This window comes from Monodelphis domestica, chromosome 1 (assembly GCF_027887165.1).
Source record: "Monodelphis domestica isolate mMonDom1 chromosome 1, mMonDom1.pri, whole genome shotgun sequence".
NCBI lineage: Eukaryota > Metazoa > Chordata > Mammalia > Didelphimorphia > Didelphidae > Monodelphis > Monodelphis domestica.
In genome coordinates, this window is record NC_077227.1 from 59,802,083 (window position 1) to 59,815,345 (window position 13,263).

At 38.7% G+C, this 13,263-nt stretch overlaps 1 protein-coding gene across 6 annotated transcripts; it reads left to right on the forward strand.

Annotated features, from left to right (window-relative positions):
* Positions 1-814: 814 nt before the first annotated feature.
* Positions 815-6,855, forward strand: RPS24 (ribosomal protein S24). 6 transcript variants are annotated; one of them, XM_007478460.2, is made up of 7 exons: positions 840-1,067; positions 2,752-2,817; positions 2,909-3,118; positions 4,146-4,256; positions 4,857-4,874; positions 6,366-6,387; positions 6,762-6,855. In XM_007478460.2, the coding sequence occupies exons 1-5, from the start codon at positions 855-857 to the stop codon at positions 4,860-4,862; spliced, it is 606 nt and encodes a 201-aa protein (XP_007478522.2). In that variant the 5' UTR covers positions 840-854; the 3' UTR covers positions 4,863-4,874; positions 6,366-6,387; positions 6,762-6,855. The 6 variants fall into 6 exon arrangements, with proteins under 6 accessions (XP_056655680.1, XP_007478524.1, XP_007478522.2 ...); XM_007478461.2 differs by lacking the exon at positions 4,857-4,874; XM_007478462.3 differs by lacking the exons at positions 4,857-4,874; positions 6,366-6,387 and having other exon boundaries at positions 820-921.
* Positions 6,856-13,263: the final 6,408 nt, after the last annotated feature.

Here is a 13,263-nt window from a genome sequence, read left to right on the forward strand (position 1 = left end):
CTTTATAGTGGTAACAAAGGAAAGTGAGGAGTTCCAGACAGGAATAACAGTGAGGGGCTGATGCTTTACAATAGACACAAAAGTGGAGGACCCAGCAAAGAACCTTGATCTAAGGGGAGAAACCAATGGGACAAAAGAGATATTTAACATCTGATGGGATTAGCTACTCCTACCCAAACTAACTTTAAGGTCTAGTATTAGTCTGAGACCAGAGAAGTAGGACTTTCCCTCAGGGAGGAACTTTCTTATGACAAAGTCAAACCTTTAAGCTAAGTAAATTGGGGATCATTAACTCTAAGCTACAAGTTTGGGGTTTCTAGATTCCATGTTGACAGTGCTCTAGTTAATAAACTTAATTAATGCTTTTTTACTGTTGAATGACAGGCATAGACTCCAACCTACACTTTAAGGTCCATTATCATATTACTTCCCCTCTACCTGTAATAAATAAAACTGGGCTTTGTGCATTAGTGGAGAGATCCCCCATCTAGATGTGCTCTATCATGTAAATTAATAGGCGAATATATGGAGAAGTTCACATGGTTTGATTGAAGGGACCTGAGCTCATAGGGATTAAGGAGGCGGAGCTTTTGGCATTTTCAGTCAGGCTTTATCTTGGGCAGCTTCAGTGCCTGGGATCCTCACCTCCCCGGAGCTTCATAAAGACAGGAAGTGTTCCCTTAACTTGGCCTCAGAAAAAAAAAGAGGAAGGAGCTTTCATTGGGATTCAAAAAAGGAAACGGGGAGGGAAGAACAGGGGTTGCCTTTGGCCATTTTCAATCAGGCAGTTCTATGGGAAGTCCCCAAAGTCCAAGACCCTCCTTTTCCGCCGGGGTCCTTGGGCGAGCTTTGATATGATTGGTTCTTCCTTCTCGCGGCCCTTTCTCTCTCCTGCTGCTCGAGGAGCCGGCCGCCACCATGGTGAGTCTTCCTGGGTTCTAGACGCCATCCGTCTCGCATCCGCGCCATCCCTCGGCTCGGCTCTCGACTCTCTTCTCAGCCCGTCTTCTGGAAGCCTCTTGTCCGCTCCGATGTTGAAACTAGCCGGGAACCGCGCTCCAAGAGCGGCGAGTTGTGGGCAGAAGGGGCGCGGGGCCGGGCCGGGCTGGTTTGGGGCCTAGGGAGCGGGAGGGAAGGATGGGAAAGGGAGGCCGGGGCCTTCAACCTAGTCTTTACACTGTTGTGCGCGCTCCTCAGTTGTTTTATGCATAAAATGGGGACAGCCTTTTCTGCGAGGGTGGGTGAGAGTGAGTCTCGAATAAACAGGAGTAAAGTTCCGCATGGATGACAATTGCAATTAGTCGCTTCTTTAATGGGATACCTGCCGCATAGGTACGGGAGCACCGTGCTGTCTCCACTGGATGAGGCCAAACCCGGGTTTTTCCTGATCCTTTAGAGCCAGCAATATTCTAAAAGCTACACGGGGAATATGAAGGGAATTCCTCGTGGCCGGGTTTTCTTTGGATTCCTGGTCGCGCCATTAGGCTCCCTTGCTCTACGAATTTGAAAGTTAGAAGGGACTCCTGGACACATGTAATGCAAAGTGATTTGAACTCTTGACTCCCAGTGAAATAAATGCTTATTTCGTTATGCTGTCTATTATTACTCTTCCTGCACCGTAAACATTTTCCACTTTTGTATCCTTAGTGCCTAGCATAGAGCCTTGGAGGTAAGTCGCACTAAGCAATGCAATCAATTGGCTAGACATTTTGCATTTCTTTTATTTAAACTTTGTACACTGCCATTAGAATGGTGTTTGAGAGTCAGTATCTCAAAGCCTGAAGAAATTAGCCTCGCTTCATTTGTTTTTGCTACTGTACTGACATGCAAATACAAAGTGATTTTTTTGGTAAATTTTCACATTATGTATATATACTTCCATTCCCTTGTTCTTCCTAGGCAACTAGCCTTTAAAAAAGAATTTAAAAACTCCTGTTGTCATAGAACTAATGATCTAAAACGGTTTTTAATTTAACACATTTTTTGAAAGTTTTTATGGGGCCTATTAACAAACAAAACCCAACCCTTATTTTTAGTCTTAGAAACACTCTACTGTGTATTGAATCTCTAAGGTATTGAATCTCTAAGGCAAAAGATCAGTAAAGGGTGCAGCTGGGTTAAGTAACTTGCCCTGGTCATCTCAGTAGTTGTCTTGAGGCCAGTTTTGAACCTTCCATCTCTAGGCCTGTTTCTCAATCAGCCACCAGCTGCCCCATGGCCCATAACTCTTGAATATGAGAAACTCCATGGGTTCAAAGGGGAAAGTCCCACAATTTTAAAATCATGGAACACTATTGCAAAGACCCCAGATGATATGGCAACTGGATTTAACTTTTTCTCCCCCCATTGGCTTGATGCTCTCAATTCTAAGGAGCACACTTTAAATTCTAGCTTACTGATGATGCTTTTGTAATGTTACTTTTAGGAAAGAATTTCCACTCAGAATAACATTCTCCACTGTAATCTGTGAAGGGAGAAAGCTAGGGGCTGGGCTGCAGAACTAAGAAATCATTCAGATTTTTAGTTTGGTCTGTGATTTTGATGTTGGGAGCTCCCACTGAGGAGACTCCTTCAATCTTAACTTCCTCTTAGACTTTTATGGGGCCCTGAGAGACTAACTGACAACTTTTATCACAGCCAATTTGTGTGTGACACATGTCAGATTGGTCTTGAACTTAGGTCTTGATTCTGAAGTTTTTATTACATTGAACTTTCCCTAATTTTTCTTAATTGTTCAAATTACATTTGCAGAATGACACTGTAACCATCAGAACCAGGAAGTTTATGACAAACAGACTTCTGCAACGTAAACAGATGGTAAGAATATCAGTCAGGCTTTATTGTTACCTTCATAGCTTATGCTGAACTTTATATGAAAATCTAATTAATGAATAAACTCCTTTTTAAGGTCATAGATGTTCTTCATCCTGGAAAGGCCACAGTACCCAAGACTGAAATTAGAGAAAAATTGGCCAAGATGTACAAAACAACTCCAGATGTCATTTTTGTCTTTGGATTCAGAACCCATTTTGGTGGTGGCAAAACAACAGGCTTTGGCATGATTTATGATTCCCTTGACTATGCAAAGAAAAATGAACCAAAGCACAGACTTGCAAGGGTAGGTATTTTGTGATTTAGTGGTATTATAATTTTTTAAACCTCTACATGGGCTAGGAAGCTTTGTCTCTTGACCTGGCTCTATCCACTGAGCTACTTAATTGGTCCACCTCCCCCCCCCTCCCCCCCCCCCCAATTCATCCCCCCAGCCTGGCTGAGTGGCAGTGGAACTACAAAACATTTCCACCATATAAAGGAGTTCCTGGTAAAGGCAAATTCCTATCCATAAGTGATCCCATTCTATCCTATCTTTTCTAGCAGGTTGCTCTGTTCTATCATCTCCCCTCATTAATCTTCAATTTCTTTGTCTCTTGACTACTTGTTGCCTACAAATATGCTCATATCTCCACTCTCCAAAAACTAATTTGACCTATCTTCTTGCCACTAAACTCCTCTAGAAGGCTATCTGTAATTATAGTCAGTGCCTCTTTCCTTTCTTCTTGATCTCAACTCTTTCTACATTGTCATTCAGTTGAAACTTCTACAAATACTATGTCTCAACTAAATTTTCATTGATCTTGTCTATAAAATTCTTCATTTCTGCCTTCTGGGCTTCAAATCTTAGCTAAAATCACACCTTATGCAAGAAACCATTTAATATCAGTGTCTCATAATTTTGCTAGCCAGATGTTATGAAGATACCTAGGAGATGAATAAAAATGGCAGGTGGTACTAGAGATAGTCTCCCAAAGAAGGTTATGAAGTCTAGATGATCAGTATCAATACTCGAAGTAAAATTTCATGACTTTGCATAGAATAGTGGGGTTATGTATTCCTTTTAACTTCCAAGAGTGTCAAGATTCTGGTTTTTTTAATGGAAGTAGTGACCCATAGGACAGTCATGCATTCATTCCACAGAATGAAGCACACTTAAGTATTTGAATTCTGGTTGGCCTAAGACTGGGGTCTGGTTGTGGGTGAGATGGAATAAGAGCACCTTTAAGGAACTTGCTGTCTGGAAGTAGACAGTTCAGATTATTTAGCATTATTGGATAGTATGTTCATTTGGGTATTTAATCTTTTCTTAGCATGGTCTGTATGAGAAGAAAAAGACATCAAGAAAGCAGCGAAAGGAACGAAAAAACAGAATGAAGAAAGTCAGGGGTACTGCAAAGGCAAACGTCGGTGCTGGCAAAAAGGTAGAGTATATTGAGGGAAGAACTCTAATGTAAAAAATTGAATTTTAGAAGGGAGGGTTTTTTTCATTGAATAATCTTTTTTACTATTTTCCTCCTACTTTTTCTGGATAACAGAAGGTAATATTTTTTAAGAAGCTACACAGTAGAATGCCTTTTGGTAGCTTAGCTTTGCTACGTTATAAATTGGTGGTTTGGATTCTACGTTGGTTCACTTATATTGAAATTTGAATCAAAAAAGCCTTCCTCATTTATGTCCTGTTTATGCAGTGATCATCAAGGGCTGGCAGCACTTGTTCTTTAGGACTTAATCAGGTCTTTAAAATTGCTGCCTGCCCAAGAAACAATATATTTGAATCAGCGTGATGCCTACCTCCTTAGAAGGGCTGGAGAAATAGTCCTTGTATTTAGTTTGCTAGGTTACTTTTCAGTTCCCCATGAAATCATAATGTCTCTTGCTGATAGCTTTATAATATTTCCCTAAGCAAAGTCCAAGTGATAATGGTGGGTTGTTAAAGGGTTAAACAAGTGCTTCTGCAACATTTAGTGGTAACCTTTTCTTTTGCCTTCCTTTCATACTTTCTTGGATTTCTTGTTCATCAGAAATGAAGTGTCTGGCAGGTACTGAATTTGAACACAGCGTGATGATTGTAGAGACTGCATCACACTTAAATTTTGTTTCTGCTTTGCATGTCTGCTTTGGACTTTGGAGTTGTATGGTATTCTGTAGTGCAGAATACCATGCTTTAGAACAAGAACAGTTAATGACCAAAGAAATAGGAACTGATTATCTTTGTTCCTGAAATGCATGTTATTTTGGGAATAATCCAGTGGAGGATGGGGTGGTGCCTCAGGATGACTGCTTTTTAATTTTCACTTGGGGAAATGTGTTAAAGAATTATTTTTTTGTCCATTTAAGTTGTCAACATTTTAAGTGGCCTACCACAAAGGAAATATATAGTGATTATTTTTGAGTTGCTTTCCAAATAGAAAAGCAACTTTTTGTCAATAATGTTTTTTCTTGTATCTTACCAACCTTTCTCACCTTGTCCAGTTAATTTCAGGTGTCTCTTATGGAAAGAGAAATCTAGTACATAGAAGGTTTTTTTTAAAGTTTATTGTGAAAGTGTTCTTACTCCAATATAAGTTGGAGTTTGGCAAATATTTGTACATCCTTGGTTGTTGATAAAATTTAAAAATCAATCCTATAGACAATCCTCAACATTAAGGATGCCTTTGTGTTTAATTTCTTGGTGACATCGAATAAGGAACAATGAGCATTTTGAAATACAGTTCCTAGTGCTTCATTTTCTTCAAAAAAGATAAAAGCCAGGAATGGAAAAACATTAAGTCATAATTAGCTCCTTTAATTAATAAGATTGAAAGATTTAACACGTTGGTTTATCTTTCCCATTCAGATGGCTAGCTCAATTGTGCTAACATTTTGTCAGAAAGATTACATGATTTCTGCTATCAGTGTCCATTTGTTTACATTGATAGAGAAGTTAGAGATCAGGGACAACTCAGTTATTAGTGAACTCAATATGAAAGACTTTAGAAAGCACCTATACCAATTTTTAAAAGAGTAGTCCTAGAATTTTACCTTGAACAGCTAAATTCTGTTTTTGCTGTTTTTTCCCTCTAGGTATGTCAGTTAAAATCTTTTGAAGGGAAATTGCATGAGAATGTAAATGTAACTCCAAGTTCAGTGTGCTATAATTTATTGTTCTGGTCCTCAAGTCAGTTTGTATTGTTGGCCATAGAATGTTGCCTAGAGTACTTGCACTTGGTCTAAACCAGCATCGGATTTAGTAGTCCAGGTTATCATGGTTTCTAGGTATAATGAATGAGCTTTCATTTGAGATGATCAATCACTACCCTATTTATGTAGAATCGAGTGGTGATTGGTACTGTCTTCCCACAAGTGGTAAGATTAAAATCATTGTCTAGAAGTATTAACTGATGTGAGTGCTATATGAAAAGCTAAAGAAAATTAAGGTATTTGATTGCATGCACTTACATGCAAATCATTTTGTTTTTGGAGTTTGAAAGTAACTATTAATGACACTTTTCTTTCCTTTATCTTTCTCCCTCCTGCTGCCACTGATTCAGTGAGCTGGAGATTTCATAACAGGTATAATTCAAGCTTTTTGTTTAGATGAGTAGTCTTTTTAGTAACTGATATGCCAGTTTAGAGAAGCATGTGCATTAGGAAGTAGATATAGAAATGTTTTTTTTTTAAGCACCCTTATAGCATTTTTTTTATCATAGCATCTTTTTTTTTTTGGATCTTAACATTCAAAACTAAACCTTTATAGTTAAAAAATAAAAACCATAGATTGTAGCTTATTAAAATTAACATTTATTTAACTGTTATACATTGAACATTGACCAAAATAACCATGTTCTTGATTTACTAATAAATCATGTTTTGCATGGATATTTGATTTGATTGTCAGCTTGAAATCTTAGTAACTGACTTTAGTATATTTTACTTTTTATTTACAGAAGGAATAAATGGCACACACTATGGATGGTGTTTATCCGTGAAGATAATATGGATTTTTTCATCAGGGTACAAATAAACCTTGTAAAAACTTCAGTTGTTTGACAGCTTGGTAATTTTATATAATTTGAAATTGGGTAGAATCTGTTAGTCTACTTCTCACAAATTTTGATATACTAACAAATAATATATACACTACTAACTCAAATGTTGATCTTTAAAATAGCACATAAATTAATTTAGAAAGGTGCCTCCTACCCATATCCCATCTGTAAAAAGCAGGCATTAGATTAGGTTTGTGTCTAGAATACTGTATTTCTAGAAACATCCAATTGATATCAACTAATACAATCTTAAAACCAATGATTTTTCAATTTTTACTCACAAGATGATAGAGTAGTGTCAACATTTAAAGTGCCAATTGTCCCAAGCACCAAGGATATGAATTAAAGAGCAAGCAGGGGCCTACCAGACACTAGGGCTGTGATGCGAAACCTTTTAGAGATGGAGTGTTTTGCCCCACCCCTGGCCTAACCCATGTAGTACCCCTTTGTACAGAGTGCCCTGTCCACTCCTTACACCCATACTGGGGAGGGAGAAAAGTGCCCCTGTGTTGGGCTGCTGGGCAGAGGCAGTAGGGATGGGTGAGGTGAGGAATGTCCTCAGCACATGTGAAGGGAGTGACTACAGCTCTCAGCAGCCTGTGGGCCACCCAACTTACCCCTGTGGGCTGCTGCTGGGCAGAGGATGTGAAAAAAAATGGAGAAGATGGGGAGGGGAACAATTCCATCCCAGTCCCTCTCTCTAACAAACTGGGGAGGGTGACCATGTGCTCAGAGCATATTGTGTCCCATCTCTGGCACCCATGCCATTGGTTCACCATCATTGTATTAGGGGATTTGAATAGAAAGAATGAAAGTCTACTAATGAGCTTATATTCTAATGGAGACAAATGATTGAGGTCCAGGGGAAATTGACTTTGGACCAGAAAAATTACAGGGATGGTGAGTGGCGGTAGATCTACACCCCATCCTGGAACTATGAACAGTTGATAACCATTATGGCTATAGAACTGAGCAAAGGCTCGGCAGCTTGCAAGTCTGATTCCAGTTTCTATGTGGTGGGAGTGGGAGTGAAGGGAAGAAGTATTTAGCACAGCCAGGGAGCTTACTGAAATGGTGGTCTGGAAGAGAGGTGCAGGCAGGCAAGCATCACCCTGCCTCCCCCACACTGGTAATTGACAGGAGGGATCTCAAGTTCCTCTTGAGCTAAGCATCTGGGGAAAAGTTTTTTTTTATTGCTGGTGTATCATTTAAAAATTGGTTTGCTTATTAGAAACGAGTTTAGCTCCCTTTAAGTACACCTTAGTGTGTACTTAAGTTTGAATTTCAGTTCTAGCCACACTTTTGTTTTCATTCATTTATTTTTTGAGCAATATTTTATTTGATCATTTCCAAACATTATTCATTGGAGACAAAGATCATATTCTTTCCCCCCCCCAACTCTCCCATAGCTGACGTGCGATTCCACTGGGTATCACATGTGTTCTTGATTCGAACCCATTTCCATGTTGTTGGTATTTACATTAGAGTGTTCATTTAGAGTCCTCAGTCATATCCCCTCAACCCCTGTAGTCAAGCAGTTGCTTTTCCTCGGTGTTTTTACTCCCACAGTTTGTCCTCTGCTTGTGGATAGTGTTTTTCTCCTAGATTCCTGCAGATTGTTCAGGGACATTGCATTGCCACTAATGGAGAAGTCCATTACATTCCATTGTACCACAGTGTATCAGTCTCTGTGTACAATGTTCTTGGTTCTGCTCCTTTCACTTTGCATCACTTCCTGGAGGTTGTTTCAGTCTCCATGGAATACCTCCACTTTATTATTCCTTTGAGCACAATAGTATTCCATCACCAACATATACTACAATTTGTTCAGCCATTCCCCAATTGAAGGGCATCCCCTCATTTTCCAATTTTTGGCCACCACAAAGCGCAGCTATGAATATTCTTGTACAAGTCTTTTTCCTTATTATCTCTTTGGGGTACAAACCCAGTAGTGCTATGTCTAGCCACACTTTTGGAAAAGCATTTAAGTTGTTTGAACATCAGTTAACTTTTCAAATCTTCTGGATGATAAACCTTTGGCTTCCTTTTCAATATGGTAGAGATTTGTAATGTGTTCATCTAAGCTAGGTATAATTTAGGGCAGATGTTTTGTCAAGTGCTTAGATGAGGGCAGCTGGGTAGCTTAGTGGGTTGAGAGCCAGGCCTAGAGATGGGAGGTCCTGGGTTCAAATTTGACCTCACACTTCCTAGCTGTGTGACCCTGGGCAAGTCACTTAACCCCCATTGCCTAGCCCTTACCACTCTTCTGCCTTGGAACCAACTTTTTTTTTTTAAACCCTTACCTTGTCTTGACTTCAAGACAAGGTAAGGGTTTGGTGTGCTTAGACATTTTTATAAATATTCACTGAGACTCTTGTGTACTTTTAGAGTCTATAAAGGAAATAAGAGTCCCTACCCTGAATTGGGGGTGATATAAACAATGGATGGTCAGCAAATATGAGTGGCTGCACTATGTAAATGTTAGATACTAGAAACAAGATGAAAAATAATACATGCCCTTAAGGAGTTTATAGTAGAGCCAGATTTCAGAGGTCACAGTTGTGTTCAGTATTTTTTGTTTTAAAATACATGAGAAATTTTGTGGTGTAAGATGTTTTAGGTATATGGAAATTTGCTTGTATGGAAGTGATTTTCCTCCTGTAATTAAAGGTAGAATTGTCTTCATCAATGTACTAAGTCAGTTTTAAACTTGAATTTCCCCATGATTCACAGATAAAATAATTTTCACAAGATATTTGGAAGGCCATTTGGGATCTTGGGTTCTCTTTTCATATAGTAAAACTGCCCTCCCATCAGATAAATAGTTAATAAAATAGAATTTGATTTCAAGGTCCAGAATAATCTAGATAAATTCCTCATTTTACAAATGAACTTGCTCAAATCCCCATGGGATTTAGTGGTAGTGTGATATGGAAATCACATTAAAAGGCTGATATATATTTAAGGTCGCCAAGGAATTCAGCTATGTAATTCCTAAAATGAAAACTCATGTCAGCAGTCAACCTTTTATGTAGTTTTTAATTACTAACAGGAGGAAGAAAGGTATTAGAGAGGGAGAGAAAGGGGAGAGAAGGGAATAGGTCTTAAATACCGACTCTGCTTAGGCTGGGTCAAAGGCCCAAGGCCTTGGATAGCTGAGGCAAAGAAAAGAGATCAGTCCCTATCACTCGCATGACCAAAATGGAGAAACAGTCTGAGGGCCTCCACTCCCAAGCACCAGGCTCCAACTACCTCCTTTCTCCCACACAGGAAGTCCCCAGACTCCTCAGCTGTCCTCTACCTCACTTCCTGTGTTTCACCTGTGCCAATGGTGGCTCTAGCTTCACCCAGGACTGCCCAGAGGTCTGTCCCCTTTGCACATGTCTGTTGAAGGTCATATTCTCAAATAATTAAATCTTGAGCTTTGCTGCAGCCCTTCCTAAATCTTGTTACCCCGAGTAGGGTGGAGATTGTAGTTTCCAAGACCTGATTCTGTCATTCCAAGTATCTATTATTATTGATCAGGAAATAGCCAAATCCCATCCTCTAAAGAATGGTTTGAACAGAGTTGAGTAGTTTTGAAATTCACAGTAGTAATCCAGCATTCTTTACTGTAACACTAATTGAGATGTTTGAGGTTGGGGATCACTACTTCAAGTCATTTAATGATGATTTCCTAAAAAGTGTTATCACCTGTTTATTCTTTCTGTCTCTCATTTTGTCTTCCTCCATTAGAATGTTTCTTAATGGCAAGGGCTGACATGCTTTCCCAGCATATATCATGCTTAAGACTGCCCTTGATAAATCCATTGATTTTTTTAAAAAATTGGTAATTTTGTCTTCTAAAATAAAAAAAAAACCTACCATCTGCGTTGAGACTGGAAAAATATTTACAATTGAATTAAAATTTTGATAAAGGATGAAAGGTTTGCAAAAATTGAGAGGTGCAAGCCTCAGAATGAGTGATTGACAGGAGCATGTGACTAAGGCTCACATGGGAGCCTGAGGCAGGGGATCTGGAAAAGATTCTATGCCCAACTGTCTTCTCTCCTGGAAGGACTTGAGTTTGAAGCTTGAAAAAGGTTTTCTTCTGAGACCAAGAGAAGAAAAGAAATCTTTTGGATCAGTCTGCTGGCAGCAACAGTAAAGAAGATCTCTGGACCTGTTTGGATACCAACCAACTGAAGATCCTGGTGCATTTGATTGGAGTCCTGGTGTGAGACTTGGATATTGCTTAATGCTTAGCTTAATAAAATAGTTTAGATAGTTTATAGATATTAGTTTTTAAGATATTTAGTATAGTTTACTCCTAAAACCCCTGTTCCTTCCTACCCTTCCCAACCAATAAATCTGAATTTCTTTATATGTTCCCTCTTGTTTTTTCCTCACCCAAAATCCCGGCATAACAAAATTAGAAAAGTATTGGAGAAGAAAATATTTCACAGTGGAAGTGAATAGCAGAATTCAAGTTCTTTTGACCAATATTGTTTTCATACAATTCCTCCTTGTTCAATTTTTTGTTGTTCAAGTTTTGGTAGCTAGGTTGTGCAGTGGATAGAGTGCCAGGCCTGACTCAAGAAGATTTATCTTCCTGAATTCAAATGTAGCCTCGGAGACTTAGCTGTGTAACCTGGGCCAGTTACTTCACCCTGTTTTCCTCAGTTTTTTTCATTTGTCAAATGACCTGGAGAAGGAAAAGGCAAACCATTATTTGCCAAGAAACTCCAAATGAGATCACCAAGAATTGGACACAATTGAACAATAAAGCTTCAACTTTATTTTGCCTATGTTACCAATTATACATAATACATTTAAAAATACAAAATACATAAATACATCTAAAATACATTTAAAAGATTCAAAAGTGTACAAAACAAGGTTAGAGCAGAAGTTAGATGATACAGGTTAATCTTAAGTCTGGAACCAATGGAACATCAGACAGTAAAAAGCATTAGTTTGGCGACAGCTAAGTGGCTCAATGGATTTAGAGACAGGAGGTGCTCGGTCCCAATGTGACCTCAGTCACTTCCAAGCTGTGTGACCCTGTGCAAGTCACTTAACCCCCATTGCCTTGCTCTTGCCATTCTTCTGCCTTGGAACCAATACACAGTATTGATTTTAAGATGGAAGGTAAGGATTTAAAGGGAAAAAAAAAAACAGTTTAATCAAGCCTTGAGTACTTTGGTGACCTTCTGTTAGCTGTTTTTCTTAGCCAAGTTTGATGCCTTGTAACTTTCTGATAGACTAGAGTTGGTGTTGGCAGCATTAACAGTTGCAAATAGAGAGCATTCCGTAGTGGTGGCTGACATCTAACTCCATAGCAAAGACTGGATAGAGAGTGGGGAAAAGACATTCTAGATAAGGGAAACTATGCCTGTCAAAGATCCATACATCCAAAATATTAGAAAAATGTAAAAAACCTAGTTTCAACTTTTCTACAAAAAAATTGATTTTCACCTGGGATATGAAGGAAAAGCAAACAAAAAATAGTTCCTAATGTAGTAAACAGACTATACAATTCTTGGTATTTTGCAGTTTCAGTCGGCTAAGTTATTGAAAATTTAGAGTTTTGTGTTCCGTCCCAGTCACCACATTTTAGGGCATTTACCAATAAATTCAAGAGTCACCAGAACTTGAAAGAAAGCCCTCAACATCATGCATGCCCCCTCCAAATTAAGCCTTAAAATAATGTAAGTTAGCTTTTGGAAATGAAAACTCATGTCATCTTTTTCATTAGTCATAGCTAAAAACTAGCTTCCTTGACCTTAGTCTAATGAACATCGGAAAGGAATTTTGGGTATGATGAAAATTAGGAATAAAATGTACTGACAAAATATAGTTGACTGATGACAATTAATGGGAGAGCATTGAAGACTGAAGTAAATAGGTTTGCCTGTTAACACTTGGGATATGGTTTAAAAAAAAAACAACTGGAGATGATTTTGAGTGAAGACTTGGAAAGTTTATGACACAAAATTACACATTTTCAGATAAAAGTTTCAATTACGCTTAAATCTTAAGCAGTTATTGAGAACACGGTGCTGTCTTTTAGTACATTAAGCCATGAAGAATGCAGCTGGCCTCATCTGTTTACTAATGTTTTAATTAAAAGTATGTTGAGTATTTCATCTGTTATCGTAGGCATTAATAGCTTACAGCATAATACCATGGCATAACATTTAGAATAGGTATGATCAGAAAAAGTGATGGTCTAAGCGCTCCAGCTGGTAATTATGAAATGGAGACAAAAACATGGGATGGTGACAAGAAGGAGGAATCTAGAGGCCCAGAACCTGGGATCAAATTTTGGCTTATACAACCACTTTTACTGGCTTTGTTGTCCTGGGAAAATGCTGTTATGTCTCAGAGCCTACATCCTTGTAATCTCTGAGTACAGGAA

What these genes read in the sequence shown, in the direction of transcription:
- RPS24 (XM_056799689.1), top strand. Translation starts at nt 855, where the DNA reads ATGATTGGTTCTTCCTTCTCGCGGCCCTTTCTCTCTCCTGCTGCTCGA. An exon ending in GGAACCGCGCTCCAAGAGCG is followed by an intron (nt 1,068 to 2,751) that starts GCGAGTTGTGGG and finishes TTACATTTGCAG; the next exon opens with AATGACACTGTAACCATCAG. An exon ending in TTCTGCAACGTAAACAGATG is followed by an intron (nt 2,818 to 2,908) that starts GTAAGAATATCA and finishes CTCCTTTTTAAG; the next exon opens with GTCATAGATGTTCTTCATCC.